The following is an 18076-nucleotide window of genomic DNA, read 5'->3' as shown; positions in this document are numbered from 1 at the left end:
GGGTACGTAATACTTACGTTTAGGGTCGCATAACGTGTCAACGCATCTGTAGAAAAAATACAACACAATTTCCGTTTGTGAAATAAAACCTTTTTTCTTGAAGTAAAACGGCACCCCCACCTAACTCCTTCTGCTTTTCCCCCTACCCGTTCTCCTTTTCCCCCGGACTTCTCCTTAACCCCCGCTGTACTTCTGCTGTGCCCCCGTCCTTCTTCTTGGCCCCCGGTGTACTTCTGCTTGCCCCCCGCCCTTCTGCTTAACCCCCAATGGCCGCCGTCAACCCGAATTTCACGTAGTCGACACGAAAATCGTTCAGAAAGCAACAAAAACGGTCGCGCCACGGAACATGAAATAGCCTATTATCAATGACAAATTTTGGGCCACCTTTCTGCCAAGTGGCGTTTCACAATTCCTTCCCAGTCTTTACTTCAAAGGCTCGCCCTCTCGGTGAAGGGCGTATGCATCCGCCCCGTCAGCATCGGGTACTCACACGAAAGTCGTGCCTAAACACCCTGCACGGCAACGATACACGGTCTCATATAGCCTATGGTCTGGCAAACAATCTTTGCCACCTCTCTACCAAGTGGCGTCGTACAAATCGCGCTAAATCTCGAGAACACTTCTGCAAATTCGGGTGAGAAGCGGCTTGGATCATGGACGGCTCGAGTGGCTATATGGACTATTGCGCAATTCTGGCGATAGCTGTTACCGCTCGCTCTCTCCAAACCGCTGGGAAGGAGTTGTGAAACGCCACTTTGCAGAAAGGTGGCCCAGAATGTGTCATTGAGAATAGGCTATTTCATGTTCCGTGGCGCGACCGTTTTTGTTGCTTTCTGAACGATTTTCGTGTCGACTACGTGAAATTCGGGTTGACGGCGGCCATTGGGGGTTAAGCAGAAGGGCGGGGGGCAAGCAGAAGTACACCGGGGGCCAAGAAGAAGGACGGGGGCACAGCAGAAGTACAGCGGGGGTTAAGGAGAAGTCCGGGGGAAAAGGAGAACGGGTAGGGGGAAAAGCAGAAGGAGTTAGGTGGGGGTGAACGGTGCCTTCTTTGTTAATGTGTGAAACACTAGCATGTTGTGTGCGTGTTGTTATCAAGAAATAAAAATTGGATTACCGTATACATAATAAAAATAGTATAGTAGCAGCGTAGTTCCGTCATTCTCACATGGGATTTATTTTTTTTCAAATTCAATTTTGGAACAGTCCATGTTTGCATAAAGGGGGGGAGCGGAGTGAAAATAGCTGAATTTGCTCCTAAGCAAATACCGGCCTTTCTAGTTGTAATTCATGTCCGACGGCCTCCAAGACTGTCTCACATTTGATTATACAGCAAAGGCACATTCATATTATATACTCTCCTATTTTTAGCCAGACGAGCACTTTGCCAGCCTTTGATTATCATCGAAAGCAATCTCCGACCGTACGTCGACCACAGCGCACTGTACATGTCCTTTTTGGCTGGCACGAAGAACTCATGTATAACTCATAAGTATTTTCAATACGTGATTCACCAAAACTCATAATCTATACATAGCTCTACATACAGGCAGTACGGTAGACCAATGTAGACAACATCAGTGTAGATTTATCAGTCAACCTGCTATTCCAGTGCTTCTTCTATTTCGAATTCTTCCTCAGCCTCTGCCCAGTCCTCGATCTCAACATCTCCCTCACCTTCCTCTTCATCTTCATCTTCCACTCCATCCTCTTCCTCCATCAGTGTCTCCATCCTCGAGTTAGAATCGCCGGACGCGTGGATGTCCGGAGCCTCCGGGATCATGGCCATCGCCTCAATGTAGGCCCTCTGTAGCTCGTGGTAAGCTGGTCCGAAGTTTCTGAGAGGGATTTTGCACAGATCGGCGCTCAGGTAAAACAGCACCTCGGCAGTGTCGTACCGGTACATGTTGATGATTTGTGCCGCTGATATCACCCTGCAAAGTAGAGTACAACAATGTAAAATAGCTGAAAGTACTATCTCCTCCTTGCCCTCCTTGGCATCTCCTACCTGCAACGGAGGACAAACAGGTCAGTACGTCAGCAAGCAGAGGCATTTCATTTCATTTATTTATTTAGCCAGGTGTGCTCACTCAGGGCGGGCGCCCTGATTTTCAGGAGACGATGGTACATCAAACTTCACTCCGACATAAATAGCATATACATGGTCACAAAATAACAACAATGCATGATACAACATAAGTTCTTAACTATAGGAAAAGCAAGAACCACTTCCGAGGTCAAGCGCAGGAAGCTGAACTGGTTCGGCCACATATGCCGACCCAACTCCCTCGCTAAGACCATACTTCAAGGCACAGTAGCAGGAGGGAGGAAACGAGGTAGACCAAGGAAGACGTGGCTGGACAACATAAGGGCCTGGACTGGCCTAAGCACGGAACAACTGATCAGAGGGGCAGAGGACAGAACGAGATGGGCAAAGATCACCGCTGAGGGATGTCGTGGAGCCTATACGACCACTGAGGTTACGGGCCGTGAGTGAGTGAGTGAGTGAGTGAGTGAGTGAGTGAGTGAGTGAGTGAGTGAGTGAGTGAGTGAGTGAGTGAGTGAGTGAGTGAGTGAGTGAGTGAGTGAGTGAGTGAGTGAGTGAGTGAATGAGTGAGTATCTCCTCAGCGTGAACTTGATGATCTGTGCGGCAGCTACCACCCTGGAAAGTAAAACTGACGACATACAGTAGGCTGAAAGCGCCGTAACTGCATTTCGCTGTGATTTAATTTCGAGGTAAAGAGAGAATGGAGCGTTCGTGGTGGTTTTGTCTTTTGAGTTCGCGATCGATAATGTATAATGGAAACATCGGTGCCTTTGCGGTAAGCCAGTCGGAAACCACTCGTACACCTTTTAGCGACTCGGCAACGGCGGGATAAACAGACAGAACTGTCACTTTCGACAGTGCTGGTGTGATCAAAAGGCTTTGACTTACTTGAAATACTTATGGATTCAGATATGTGTTGAATGTTTGAACATCAGGTTTGTGTTCAATTGTGCTTGCGCCGTAACAGGTGCCTGCAATCTATCATAATACTGTATGGTGTCTAGTACGTACAATATGTATTTTTTTATTTCGTCAATGAGGCTGTACGTGCATATGGTACACGTGTTTTGTAATTTGACGAAATTGACCAGAGCCACATTCGCTTTTCGAAATGTTGGAAGGTGATTTCTTTCCAATCCCGACTGTCTCCTTCCCCCAAGAAAGAAACGAAGTAACTGTACCTTTCAGGACGTGCTCCGTCCAAACTCGCGTTCACCAGTCTCTTCTGTAGGGTGTCCAGAGTGAACCCAGTACCCTGCAGCAGCCTGTCTAAGGTGGGTAGCTTGGCGGCGGCCAGGTACTCCTTTATGGCCAGGTGCATGGCCGCTGCGGGGGGTATCCTGACGTCTTGTAAGTCTATCAAACCTTCCATGTCCGAGTCTTCAGCTGGTTTTGGGCGATGTACAGTTCCAAATGTCAGGGAAGAGTGTAGGAATACCTGCTTAGAACTACCGGTAGAAATCGTGATCGGAGTCTCTGTCGAGAGAAATGGCCGTCACGATGCTAGGGATAGTGTTGGGATGGTCTTTAATAGACTCTATGTATGATCTACCGGCAGAAAAAGTGATTGCGCAATCTCCGCCCTGGCATATATATCACACCGTGTGTGTGACATGTTACATATGGATGATCTATGCGGAAACGTATTTCAAACTGTAAAAAAAATTCCAAATTAGTTTTTCGTCTGAATAATCTCATTTTGAAATTATGAGTTTTAGCCACGAAAAACATAAAGTTTCATGCATGCGTTTCCGGATTTTCTATCGCTCAAAACGGACAAAGCAATGTAACAATATGTTGACAAGTTCACTCAACTACCTTACTTACTTTGCCTACTGCAGTTGGACTGGGAGTATTTCTGGGGTACACAAACGTTGAAAACTATTCACGTCTCGGCAAGAGAAACCAGCAACTCCTGTCATTAGTGTATCAACTAACAGCGCAATATCGTTGTTGTTGTTGTTTATTTCCGTAGATTCAGTCAGCTAGGAACGCCATGTTGTCGGTTCTGTTCGTTCTATTGCCATGGTACCGTGGTTACAGAAGCCTCCTTCGAAATGTAAGTAGGGCGAAATGAACTTCACTGTGTTTTATACTTTGTATGTATTATTTGGTATCACTTTGGTAGGGCTTAAGTATGTTGTTGTTTTGATTAGTGCCACAGAGCTGTAGCCAGAGTGAGAAGTATGGAGATTTGCATTTTGATTACTGTCGTCTGGAGACGAAGGTTCGTCTCCGCATGTGACAGGTGTAAATGATTCACACCAAAGCCATAGACAGAACTAACACATACACGGTAGTCGCCCAGCCTTTGATATCTAGAACAACAGAGAGACTTCAAAAGCATTGTCACCTCTATAGTATGTATGAATACGTGAATTTGTATGAATAAAACAGGACAAGCTTGCTGGTAGAGAGAGAGAGAGAGAGATCAGTTGGTTTGAGTCGTGCGTGGAGTGTAGACACGAGGATGTAGCTCTCCAGCAAGCAGTCCGTGTGTATGCGGAAAATGGCCTGTGTCCCTGCGTGTTGTTCTTCCCTTCAGTCTTAGACTCTCGGCAGCAATTCCAAATAAGAACCCGGGGCCACAACATCTGCCCACTTCTTACAGAAACTAACAATTTGATGACGAAAAATAAACGATTCAAAAGAGAACCGCACGTATCTAAGAATGAAAGCAATACACGTACAAATGTTGTCTAGTCCCCATAACATGAACAAGAATCCTAGATTCCAAGACTTCCAGGACATTGTAAAGCGCTCCCTGTAAAATATAATGTTACCGGTAAACCAGTTGCCATTGTCCGAGCATTCGAGTCCATCCCATGTCATAAGAAATCAGTTTATTGTCGATCGCCTGCATTGTTCTAGAACAAATAAGTATTATCATTGTTTACCGAGATGTTTACAGTTGCTACGGGCAAGTTATCGGCCTCCACGTATGAGGTTTGGTTAATGGACACTGCCAGGAACTGCGTTGGTCACCGAATAGCACAGAAACGAGACCAACAACTGGATGTTGAGCCAACCAAAGAAGATGCCCTCGAAAAGGTTCTTCTTTTTTCTTCATCATCGTCGGCTTTGGAAGAAGGTGTAGCGCCCAAAGGTAGGAAAGGACAAAAGCACCAAGCGTACGGGAAGAATTGAACGCTTTCTACAGTTCTGCAACTAGCGCTAAAAGGTACGTCAACTTTCTCATTGAATTGATGATGTTCTTTTTTACGTCTATTTCTCCGCTAGACATGGACCTTTGGTACTTCTCACTGCATGGTGCTTCGTACAGTAGTTGTCATATTTTCACTGGTGCTTGTCCTCTGCACTGCTACTTAGTCCCCCTTCCCTCATCCCCGCCAGTGTTATAATATCCACTGCTCTTTCCTCCTGCGTTATACTGTATGTTTGGTAGATGTTGTCCACTTCATTCAGTAGCTGATGCCGCTCTCTCTCGTATCTTACACAGTGCAGTGGTACAGATAGTGTTCTGTGTTTTCCCTTGTCCGACGTTTTACAGTTAAGGGATACGCTGGGGTCGATTCAGTTTCTGTAGGCGTTCAGCTGTGTGTGTTCAAAGGCATCAAAGGTATGTTCGCGGACAAGCTGATTCATTGCAATCTGTGTTGCTCTAGTCCCTCTTAAAACACGTCTCCGTAAACTATGAATGGTGTCCGGGCAATAGATGAATTTGGCGCCATTGAGTCGCGCAAAGGAGGCATCATAACTTCAAGAAAGTTTCTATCCAAACCATTCTTGGAATATTTTCGAAAAACAAATAACACTAACTTCTGGAGTCGAACCTTCAAGGCCGAATGATAATGATAGGTAGGACGCACATATGCTGTATCTGGTAAGGTCATGTGCAGCAGCGCCATCATGCGCATTGTTTTCATACTGCACACAAAGAGTGAGCTGCACGACTTAAGTACTGGTTGTAATAGGTCAAAACATAGAAATAGTCGGCAAAACTACAGAACTGAGCTATAAAGGCAAACATTTTATCACCATTTAGCCATGCTCTTGTTGGTTATACTACTATTATTGCTGGGGTTAGTGTTTCAGACATTACTACCTTGTATGGCAAGAAAAAAGCAAAAATTGCACTAGCTTCAAGTCAAGTTGTTCATTTTCATGTATTTGAGCTCAATCACAAAAGAGTGACAATTCTCATTCATATACAGTGTACATGTTCTGGAATATCATTACATGTTGGAAAATTTCACTGGCAACATAATCCTTCTTGACAAGAACAAAATCAACCACTGTGAAGTTTTCTTTCTTAGCAAAGAATTGACATTGGACACTGTTCATTATAATAATAATTCTGTTTGCACATCAATCTATACATAAGTGGGCAGAAGATGTAGAAAAACATAATGATGCTTACAAAGCATGAGACTTGTCTTACATTGTGTGCAGCCATGGTATTTGACACATGGTACTTCTGCCCATTGGTCGAACATCTACTGTGTCAATCAGAATGATTGAGAAGGTCTAATGTTGACAAATAAGGAATAATGCACAGGTTTATATGTGAAAATGTTGCTGGACACTTTTGTGTAGACATTTTTGCTTAGACAGGCTTTACACTTGTTTTTAAACTGCTGTAGTCTACTTCTCCCGCAGACTACAGCTTTTTTTCTGGGTGCAAAGAGAAGTCAAAGTCCACTACAAAAAGTCAGTACCATGTACTATAGCCTCAGAGGCTGAAGCACACTACTGCAGTAGACTGTAGACTTCACCTCATTTATCTTAACATCCACAAAAATGTTCTATGAGAGAAGTAGACCACGTCTAGTACGAGAGTTTAAAAATAAGTCAGCTCAAGTTAGTTTCATATAACTCTTGTGAAAATTCTAATTTTCACATTTTCCTTCCTATGTGAAGAATTTCTTCATTTTTCACACATCATACATACTGTGTGTTGTTCCCAGTCCATCCCTTTGTAATAATTGTCATACAAACAGTGGCATATTATACTCAAGTACATTCATTGTGACTGGGAAAAACTTGAGTGATTAATGTATAATCTTATGCATCTCGCTTATGTCTTATGAAACATCGCAAGATTGAAACTTAAACACTTATCATCCACAGACCATTTCACTGACATGTATTTTCCAATGTATACCATTGCACAGACAATATAACGTCTACTGTCATAATTCTGTACAGTCACATATATCTGCGCACTGAAGATATCTCTGATGCAACATCCCACAGTATAATGAGCTCCTGCATAATATCTAAATTATGCATAATTGGGAGGTGCTGCACTTGAGATCTCTTTAAAAAAAACTGTTTTTCAAAGTGGCAGATATACATGACATGTAACCCAATAACTTAACACAAGATACTTCTTTGAATTCTTGGGAAAGCTTACTAAGTTGATGACAACAATAAAGTTCCTCTTAGCACGGAAGTTCATTTGCATAATCCAGAGAGGCACTTTTTATCTCCACCTCTTGGTGGAAACAAACATCTTAGAAACAACAGAAGTATCTCTCAATCCAGACTACTCACATTACTGGCAGAGATACTTTGGGGCCATGGGATCAGTGCAAATTTGAAGACTAGTGACCAAAGGAGGTGAAGTATCCACATGGTAAAAACTGGCCATATTCAGCTCTTCCCTGGCCAGTGGCCACCCTATTACAAATGTATATTTTGGGTTCCCTTTCACAAAAACTGTCGCTTGAGTGCTCCATTGCACTGGCATTTCCTTGAAAACGTTTTGGACTGTGACTGTGGCATGAGTTGGCACAATCATAGCTGCAGCACTTAAATATTTCCTCCAGAACTTACTGGATCCAGCCGTCACATTTCTGTAACAAGACTTGGTACTATGGTGTGCCAATTGAACGTGAGTGCTGATGCAGCCTCTTGGGTTGTACAGATGGACTTTGGGTTGAAAATCTCTGACCATGTGTTGAACAATCAGGTAGTGATGGCTACAGCCTCCTTACAGGCTTGTCTAACACTCATTTCCTGAAAAAAAAGAAGAACAAGAAATGTAAGAACAGAGAAAACAGCCAAGAATTTCTACCCAAGGCAGTCAGCAATACACTTGATCCTTGACCTTTTACCTGCTATGAATGACATGACCTAGAATGACCTAGCTTTTGAAACCAACAGCTTACTATATATGCATCTCAAGCTTGTCTTAAATGTATATTTTGTAGTCTGATTTTGTGATAGTCGATTCTTTTTCTGTTCTTGGTTAAATCTTAACTACGTACCTCATCACAATGGTTTAACTGCATGAAAGTGTCAGAAATAAATCAAAAGCACACCGGGTAACTTTTATGTGTGAGGGTGCTACTCAAAACTTTCACACACAGTGGTTTTATTTTTGCCATGCCCTCTCTGTCGCATATTGATTACACGCAAATATGTGTTTGCAATATATTGTACTACAAAATTGTTTCAACAATAAAATAAGGTAGCGTGCATAGTCCAGTGGTTAGTGGCCATGCCTCTGGAACTAGAAGCTGTGAGTTCGAGTCCGGCTGTGTCGCTCACAAACACGCTACCTCTCTGTCACCACCAATGAGCTGAAACTGGATCAATATCATTTTCCTTTTTCCTTTCCTTTTTAACAAAAACACCGTTAAGTATTTTACAGTATGATGTATAACTCACCCATGCCCCTAACAGCTGTGTGAGTGAATGTTGGTCGGGCAGTTTTAGCAACCTCAGATCCAGAGACTTCTTCACCGTCTGTAGAAATGATGTCGAGTCTGGAGACAGAGACAACTTGGAATGAAAGCTTATCTGTGTTGGTAGAACCCATAGCTGTAAAGTTTAATGTTTTGTTCCAATGCAAAGCTTAAACACCATATACATAAGGCATTCTCCTAACACCCGGTCCCCTATGGCATTAGCCTATTGGGCCCTGCTATCTCATGCCCTATCAATGGTTATTATGATTGTCGCCACAAACCAGCTTTCAACCAATCAGAGAATAGGCTTTTCTTGGGCTTTTTGTTGTCGCAAGCTGTCTCGCAAAGGCCGCTGGGAAGCTATCAGCCAATCATGTTACGTATTACATGGCTCCATCCTCCTACGCCCGATCCCCAACGGCTGACTGCCCATATAAGGGTAAGCTCATTAATATTCATAATCAGGGCGGTCAGTAACTGATCTGAGTGCAACAGACAGCAGAGGTGACCACAAGGAGTTTCGACACGACTGTGGTCCCTCTGCGTAGGAGAATGCCACTCCCCACGCTGCACCCCCGGCAACATGAAGCCTCTCTCTGTGAGCTGCAGCGGACAATAAGCGACACCACGCATCCCTTCATAAAGTTTGAAGAACACCAAGAAACAAGGACAAATTCTCTCATTTCCGGTTTTGCTAACAGCACATTAACGTACTCCTGAACCAGGACGGGTAATTTGTGTACAGTAGTGAACATTTGTTTGTGTAATAACAAATCAATTATTGTAAACAATTAGATGTTATCTTGTCGCTCAATTCTTTTTGAAAAACTCTGTCAAGTTGGGAAATGCTGACTGTAAAAAAAACACAATTCAGCTATGCCAAAAAGCAACTGTTACTTATGCAACTGGATATGATTTTGGAGACGGTCAGACGTTTCAACTGGAATCCACCAGTTTTCGTCAGTGACACTGAAGTGATCTGGAAGAAACAGGTTTTTTATACTCTAACTATGAATGAAGACAATTTCAGATGTCCAATTGGAAACGGTGTAATACAATTTCATATAAGGGCAAGCTCATTAATATATATAAGTAGGGCGGTCCCTAACTGGTCTGAGTGCACAAGATAGCAGAGGTAAACACAAGGCGTTTTGACACGACTGTGGTTCCTCTGCGTAGGAGAATGACATAAGGGTGCATCCACCCTCTCTGAACTGTGGTGGTGGCAGGTTCTGTCTTCCTACCATCTACGATTCGCTGCTGACGTCATCTTCCGACTTCCGGAACATCAGTGAAGCGAATAAGACATCTGAAGAAGGTCGATGATTTTGACCGAAAATATAAGAGTTCCTTTCTTTGTGTTGGAACAAAGCTTAAACTTAACAACTAGAGACAACTTGGGTTACAGAAACTGCAGTACATGTTGCTTAAGTTAGTTCTGTGTTTTTCTTTTCATGCTCCTTTGAAAATCTTTGGAACAAAATATGGATGGTCACCAAAATGTTGGCTAGATATTCACTCTCTGATTGTGTACTGATGAAAATAGTCATGGGTGTTACAAAGAACTTCAGCATTCACTTCCGCCTATCCATGGAAAGACTTACCATAATCATGTGACTCTGCTGTGCATTGTGGGCTTTCTTCTGGGTACTGCTCAGGCACGACCACGAAGATGGGAGGCACACTGGGAAGGGACCTGTCGTCTGGGGGGAGGGGGAGGAAATGATACAAGAATAGTCAGCTGGTTGTCCCAAAATGAGAGACCTTCAGATGACCAACAGCCTACCCAATGTCTGGAGTAACATACCGCCAGACACACGTACAGCCCCAAATCTGACCTTTAAGAGGTCTTTAAGAGACTCTTGAAATAAAAGAAATGACCAAAATGAATGCACATGGACTATGGACGCTGAGCATTTGCTCTGTTAATGTTTTGTACCATGTACATGTAGTGATATATGTTGATAGATTTATTATGACTCTATGTAATTTGTACCTCTGTTATATTTTATCTGACTCTTACAAGTCATGTACTTCCCTCATAACCTCAGTAAAAAGTGGCCTGCAGGCTGATTTGAGCTTCTCATGAATAAATAATGGTTCAAGCAAACAAAGAAACAAATATGTTTTACACCAAATTTCATTTCTTGTCCATCTGGCCTACAGGGAATGTAGAAGGCCCCAGATTGACCTAGACCTAGACATTTTCCCAATATCCACACACATACCCAAAATAACAAATCCATCCAGAGGTTCTTGAGTTATACTAGCCAAACACACACAAACAAAAACAGGGTGTTCTCACCCAGTCTACAGACAAGGTGGACGAAGATGCTGATGTTGTTCTGGGTGGGGTCCCTAACCCTAGCCCTAACCCCAAACCCAACCATAACCATAACCCTAACCCCAACCCCAGACCCAACCCTAGCCCTAACCCTTACCCTAACCCTAAGCCCAGCCCTAACCCTAACCCAGTCCTAACCCCAAACCTAACCCAACCCTAACCCTAACCCTAGCCCCAACCCTTACAAACATGTAGAAAAGTGGTTCTCACCCAGTCTGCAGACGAGATGGACGGAGGTGCTGATGTTGTTCTGGGTGGGGTCCAGGCTGACCTTGAACTTCTGGTCCAGCTTGGCGACCTCCCCCTGGAGGATGTTGGGGATGCTGCACTCCTGGCGGGGAATGATTCTCTGCCGCTTGGGTGGGGGGCCTGGAAAACTGCAGGGATGGACAACAAGATGGATAAGCATTAGGGTTATAGCCTACGTACCATCCTCCGTAGTGACCGCTGCCTCAATACTTTCACTAGCAGTATTGAGTATGGGAGTTAAACACACATACCAGTGGACTAGTCCCCTGCTGTAGTGGCTTGCACAAATGTGTGGCCTAAGGGCTACAGAAATGGAGATGGACGCCACCCCTAAGCATCTGTTACAGATGTATGGGCAACTTTAAATTTAACTTTATGGGGATTGAGGGATTTTTTTCACCCCATTTCAAGTTTTCAAAGTGATCCTTCCCTTCCAATGCTACCTGTACTTATGGGGTCCTTACCAGATAGGTGGCCCATGCAGCGCAGTAAGTGCCGGTCCAAACGTTCTCTTCAGGGTGTGGTATGGGGATTCAGGGATCTTTTTTCATTCCATTTCAAGTTTTCAAAATGATCTTTCCCTACTATTATGATTTTACCTGTATTTTTTTGGGTCCTTACCAGATAGGTGGCCCATGCAGCGCCGTAAGTGCTGGTCCAAACGTCCTCTTCAGGGTGTGGTATGGGGATTCAGGGATTTTTTTTCACACCATTCCAAGTTTTCAAAATGATCCTGCTCTCCCAATGTTACCTGTACTTATTGGGTCCTTACCAGATAGGTGGCCCATGCAGCGCTGTCAGTGCTGGTCCAAACGTCCTCTTGAGGGTGTGGTTTAGCATGGGGGATCCGAGTTGGCTGGCTACCGCGTCAAGCAGGGGTTGGCACATGTGCTGCTGGGACTTGGGCAGTTGAGCAGGGGTGGTCGTTGTTGTGGTGGTGGTTGTACTTGTGGTATGGCTCTGTAAACAAAAAGTAAAGGTTAATCATATAAGTCTTTTGACAGAAATGTATACAACATATACATACAACTACAGTTCATAGCTTGGGAAGTTTTCAAGACGCACCGGGTCCCTTTATCAACCCGGTAGATCTCATCTTGGAGTTTCGTTGTCACGTGACGGCTGATAGACATTGTCAGATGACAAGACACATATAAGTCTGTAGAGGTAGAGGGTTGTTAACTGCCCACTGTGTCTTGGTGAGGTATTAGAATGCTGAGCCCAACCCTCTCCTTCCTCCACCTTTTACCTCCCCAACTGAAGTGAGCCAACCCATTTGTAAACCTTAACTTGAAAGTTCATCTGTGTTGGTAGAAGTCATTCTTGAAACAGTTGAACTGTAATTTCCAACACAAAAATTGGACTCGGCAGTGAACAGCAGTGGATTGTTCATTCCTTGACAAAGACTTATGCTGTGCATTCGAAAATTTGGGTGAGTCCAATTTTTGTGTTGGAAATTACAGTTCAACTATTTCAAGAACATTTTTAAACCTCATAGCATGTAAAGGGCTGATTGAGATTTTTTAAAAAGTAATCAGACAGCAGTTCTATTACTTCCTGTTGTAATTCTTTTAGGTATGACAGTTCTAAGTGTATGTACGGAGATTTCACTTTTCTATCATGCAATTCTAAAGCAAAGCTAGTGTTGCATAATAGCCATGTAGGTGCCTTGTAGATAAATAAGGAAATAAAAGAAAGTTACCATTTTCATTTGCAGCTCCAGCTTCTCGAGTACTTGCTCACATTTCAGCAATGTTTGGTACTGAAGTCTGTAAAAAGCAACAACAAAAAGTGTGGCAATTAAAATTATTGCCATAGCGACGGTTTTAATGTTTATAAGTTTTATAGATTGTTGTTGTTAATGGGTTTTAATAGTCGTATTCCATTCGTCTGGCGATGGATGTTCATAGAGCATTGCTGTCAAAGGGGGTCCCTTGTGAGTGAAGGGTGAACTAATGTAAATGCTTCGATTTTACAAATCAGGGCCTCATTTTACTCTAGCTAAATAACAATATGCTAAAAAAAGGGTTTCGGCCAGTATCAATATCATATAGATATATAGATAGATAAAAATATTTTTCTACTGAATTAATTGTGTTTGTCATGAATTATGCAAATAAGGCCCTCATTTGCATAAACTATATAACTTGATCATCTCCAACAAACAGACATGCGCAATATATGTTAGCATTTTCTCATTAATTATGCAAATAAGGTATTTATCTATCAATATTCTTCTCTTTCTCAGTTACAAAGGTCACATGTTGTAATGGTCCTTTAATTGAGCTGAGCATGTTTAGACAATTTCCCAATTTATTATGCAAATAAGCTTCCACTCTGCATAATTCTTCATAATTAATATGCAATTATATTAACCATCACGTAACCTATCCACATATCAAAAACCATAACAATCCGTCAACCCCTTTGGCTATTCCCTTTAATAGTCTGACACATAAGTCACATGTCCTGCAGTTCCAAAATAAGCCGCTAGGGGGCCCAAACCTATACCACTTACTTACAGCATCAAGAGCTGTCAACCACTTAAGATTCATAGCCGCAGCATGTCCAGAACTCGAGGTATCAAACCAGGAAGTTCTGCTGCAGTACCGTAGCAGGCCAATAGGAAGCCAAAAATCTTATCGTTTCCAGGTCTCAACAAGACCTACCCACATACCGAATATCAATACAATCCATCCAGGCGTTCTTAAGCTATGGTGGTCTTCTACAACCGGCACACACCTACAAACGCTAGCCAAAATATAACTTTCTTGGCGAAGGTAACTATCACATCGCTATCTCACAACCCCCACATGTTTTAAGCTCAAACAATGCCTGTTTCACACATCAGTTTGTATTTTTGAAGCAAAGATATTAAGGGTGAAGAAGGCCACCAAACTTTCCAAACTCCTGGACACATAAACCACGAACGAACCCGGAAGTGATTTCCACGACTCACAGGTCATTTTTCGAGAAACATATTTCAACAATCTTTTACCCCCTATTTCAAATATTTACATTTCCATGACCACCATACTACATACTACAATTCGGGTACGTCTGAAGTCCTAGGCTTTTCTCAATTTTGCACGGCTATCAATCAAAAATCGCCTTGCGCGAATACGGAAAACACTGCTGTGCACACGTATATCGGTACCGCGGTATGTGTCCTGCGACTGGAAAGCTTACCCGTGGAGGTAATGGTACCGTCCGGCATGATGCAACTACGCACGCGCGGACTTTTGACATTCCTGACATTCCTGTACAGTTTTTAGAATACTTTCGAAACGGTTCCACACTATACTATTAAGCTCGCCCATCAGGCGTCGCTAAAAATTAGAAATGTAGTAAAGATTTTTTTAAAAATTCACATTTGCCTCAGCAATCATTTCAAAATCTATGGCTGATAAAATATTAGTTGTCAATCACTTGCTGCTAGGGGCTGATTCGGCCCCTCTTGACAAGTGGAAGGGCTGCTAAAAGCCTGATTTAGTCAGGCTAGAATGTTACATACTGTAGTCAGTGCTGTCTGTATTTAAAAAGGAGAACCATTACCACCACCACCACAACAACAACAAAAACTATTTTCTGTCATTCACAAAAATGTTTTCACACAAATTCATGAATTCTACCCTTCTAGGCTACAAGTTTTTTGCATGTTCTTGCATCACACACATTTCCATGTCTAGTGTATTAGTGGCATGATGAAGTGTCATGTGAGGACTACAGGATAAGTTGGTTTACACTAAACAAACCCTAACCCATTGCCAAACCGGTAGTACACAATCGGGGTAAGCATAATTTCAGAAGGTTGGGAGTGTTGTGTCAGGGCTCGAAATTATTTTTTGGGATTAGGTGCACTGGTGCACCCAGCTTAAAAAATTGGGTGCACCAAACAAATTTTGGGTGGACCACTTAAATTTAAGAATAATGTAAAAAAAAAACTAATGACAAAACTTAGTAGCAAGCTATCATATTCTTAAACAAGTAACGTGACAGACATTTTTATCATCTTTCTAACACTTAGATGTCAAGAATGTGATGTATACTAGTATACCAGTATACTTGATATCTTTCCATACATAAACCTAAGAAAATATTTGGGTGCACCCTGTGCACCCACTGAAAAAAATTGGGTGCACAGTTCCAATTTTGGGTGCACCTGGGTGCACATGCACCCAGTATTTTGAGCCCTGTGTGTGTAAACAGATCAATAACAAACAGAAACATGTTAAAAGGTAAATGTAGTCCCATGGTCTTTTTGATGACCTTGGGACAGTGGGTGTTGTCCACTATATTGTATGTTTAGGGCACGGTATAGGGAGGCAGAACCAACCCTCTCCGTCATTGCCTTTTACCTCCCCAAGTCTAGACCCATTTTTACACCTGGGTAGAGTGAGGAAAGTCACGTTTAGTGCCTTTACCCAAAGGCACAAGCCATTGGGAAAATGCATACTATCATTTTAAACATATCATGATCAGAGATACTCTCACAACAATACATGCACTACTAGAATCATAAAAAAATTAACATTCAATAAAGAATGCCGGTAGAAAAACAGAAATTAAAAAAAAAAAACCTTTAACAAACATTCTATTGACGCATGATAATGTCAATTTCTTGTTTCATTTGCAACATTTACAGTCAGCCAATCAAACACACCATAATCTTAAAACATACTGTAGATATTTTTTTTAAAAATCTTACCTTTTCTTTTGGTCAGTGAGAATTTCTAACAAGTTCTTCATCTTGCTAAGATCCTTCTTGTGCTCTGTAGAAATAGAACAGACCCACATTCATATTCGACCTTGACATTAAATGACCTTCAGATTCAGCCTCTTGGCCTTGAAGCACCCAGCATTGTTGTAACCCACTCAGGTGAGCTGGAGGTCACTGGAAGGTCACTTAGAGAGAAGAATGGTTGGACAGGAGAGTGTCAAGTTTAAAGGGGAACTCAAGTTCAGGGGCAAGTGTTTGTAGTGCATGTGTGAATAGTAAGTCATCAATTTGCTGCCTTAGCAACTTACTTTTTCTATCGTTTTGAGACAAAAATTTACCTAAATCTTCAGCAATTATCCCAAAGGGACCAATACTTAACATGCGCTGCATGTGGGTCTGTATGGGGGGAGACTCAGTAACCGCATTATAATCCATTCGAAAGCATTACACAGTTCTGTGATGAATTTTTTTTTACAAATTTGGGTGACTTTGTATTCATAAGAATGTGGTCTTTTAGAAGATTATACAAGCTTCTGCTATTGAGTGCCCATTTACTGTATTACTAAGTATGTGTCACATGTGTTTGCTCCATTATATATATTAGAATGCTAAACTTTGTACCTTCACATCCTACATCATCTTTACATTCATCCCGACATATCTTTGCGATTTTGAATGATTTCCTTTGTTAGAGTTTATACGAGGCCCAGCTAGTTTGTCCAAATCGTAGGTCTGGCAAGAAAACTGACAATTTGACACAGATTAAGTCCTCATTTTGACTTGAGAGATAAAATGCATTGTAAAGGGAACCCATACATTATTTGTATATAAAGCTTTCAAATATCTGGGCTGTTTTGAAATAGTCATATAAAAAAAAACACTTTCTCCACATGTTTTCCTGGACAAAGATGTTGGAAAATTTGAGTATGAAAGTATCAAATAAATGTCATTCACCAATTGTCTGCACAAAGACAAGAGATATAGCATTTTGCCAAAATAAAGTACAATCTTCATAGAGTGTAAATGATTTTTTTAACAAGACAGTGCTTTTCTTCTTTAATTTTTCTTAGATCATTACAGAAATGCCATTCTTTGGACCCTTGGCTGTGCCATGCACAATTTTTCAAGCCTTTAACGCAGAGCCTTTGAATTTGCACAGTAGAATGATGTATTTGAGGCAATATTTTACCTGTAGATGGGGCCTGTCCATCCGTGCTGGCTGTGTTTTGAGAAAAGAAGAGGTCAAGTAAACATATCATAACACACAGGGCTCGAAATACTGGGTACATAATATACTTTCGTGCACCCAAAATTGAAGATATGCACCAAATGTTTTACAGTGGGTACACTGATGCACCTGGATATTGTTTTAGGTTACAAACTGAAAGGTACACTAGCATACAGCATTCCAATGAAAGCTCATCTGTGTTCGTAGAATCCAACTGTTGTAAAGTTTAAGCTTTGTTTCCACACAAAGAAAGGAACTCATCATAAATTTTTGGTCAAACTCATCAACCTTCTTCAGATGTCTGATTCGTTTCACTGATGTTCCCACCACCAATGATTCGCTGCTGACGTCATTTCCGGACTTCCGGAACGTCAGTGAAGCGAGTTGGACCGACAATTTATGGTGGGTTCCTTTCTTTGTGCTGGAACAAAGCTTAAACTGTACAACTATGGTATACAGCATATTTTGGCACTTGTATGTGTCAGGAAAAATAATAAGCCTATTGCCAAAAGTTGTCTGTGTTTGTGAATTTTCAGGTTAGGTGCACCATTGCACATTTTGCAAAGAGCGAATTTCGAGCCCTGTAACACCCCAGGGACAGTGGAGTGCATTTTAATACTGTTGTCGGGAAGAAGCAAGAAGACAGCACAGGTGTAACTTATCTGAATTTGAATCTTACAACTCTTACTGTTACAGCTAAACAGTCACATGGTTTGAACTGACCAATGCAAGCTCTGAGAGGGGCTTTAAAAAGTACTTTGGGGATTTTCTAAAGAAGGGCAGAGCAATAAGACATTAGAACAAGAAGGACTGAAGGTAGTAGTTTTCTCT

General features: G+C 42.1%; 2 protein-coding genes across 4 annotated transcripts in view; both read right to left on the bottom strand.

Annotated features, from left to right (window-relative positions):
- Positions 1-1104: 1104 nt before the first annotated feature.
- Positions 1105-4675, bottom strand: LOC118426399. 3 transcript variants are annotated; one of them, XM_035835768.1, is made up of 3 exons: positions 3876-4675; positions 3230-3524; positions 1105-1934 (listed from the first exon to the last, which is right to left on the bottom strand). In XM_035835768.1, the coding sequence occupies exons 2-3, from the start codon at positions 3418-3420 to the stop codon at positions 1604-1606; spliced, it is 522 nt and encodes a 173-aa protein (XP_035691661.1). In that variant the 5' UTR covers positions 3421-3524; positions 3876-4675; the 3' UTR covers positions 1105-1603. The 3 variants fall into 3 exon arrangements, with proteins under 3 accessions (XP_035691661.1, XP_035691659.1, XP_035691660.1); XM_035835767.1 differs by having other exon boundaries at positions 1106-1934; positions 3230-3434; positions 3876-4674; XM_035835766.1 differs by lacking the exon at positions 3876-4675 and having other exon boundaries at positions 3230-3811.
- A 1481-nt stretch (positions 4676-6156) lies between these two features.
- The window catches only part of LOC118426117 (mediator of RNA polymerase II transcription subunit 15-like), a 55969-nt gene continuing 44049 nt past the window's right edge, over positions 6157-18076 (bottom strand). Inside the window, exons 12-19 of the mRNA XM_035835375.1 lie at positions 17207-17236; positions 16006-16069; positions 13000-13066; positions 12070-12257; positions 11259-11425; positions 10309-10407; positions 8685-8782; positions 6157-8030 (exon numbers count right to left, since the gene is read on the bottom strand). Of these exons, the coding sequence (XP_035691268.1) occupies positions 7980-8030; positions 8685-8782; positions 10309-10407; positions 11259-11425; positions 12070-12257; positions 13000-13066; positions 16006-16069; positions 17207-17236 (764 nt within the window). The 3' untranslated portion in view covers positions 6157-7979. The remainder of the gene's footprint in view (positions 8031-8684; positions 8783-10308; positions 10408-11258; positions 11426-12069; positions 12258-12999; positions 13067-16005; positions 16070-17206; positions 17237-18076) is intronic.

The sequence above is a fragment of the Branchiostoma floridae genome, chromosome 11 (genome assembly GCF_000003815.2).
Source record: "Branchiostoma floridae strain S238N-H82 chromosome 11, Bfl_VNyyK, whole genome shotgun sequence".
Taxonomy (NCBI): domain Eukaryota; kingdom Metazoa; phylum Chordata; class Leptocardii; order Amphioxiformes; family Branchiostomatidae; genus Branchiostoma; species Branchiostoma floridae.
The sequence above is the reverse complement of the archived record's forward strand: the minus strand, read 5'-3'. Positions and strand labels throughout refer to the sequence as shown.

Coding starts and splice junctions, on each gene's coding strand:
- LOC118426399 (XM_035835768.1), bottom strand. CDS start 3,420: ATGGAAGGTTTGATAGACTTACAAGACGTCAGGATACCCCCCGCAGCG. Junction 1,935..3,229: donor GACGGAGCACGTCCTGAAAG/GTACAGTTACTT, acceptor TCTACTTTGCAG/GGTGATATCAGCGGCACAAA.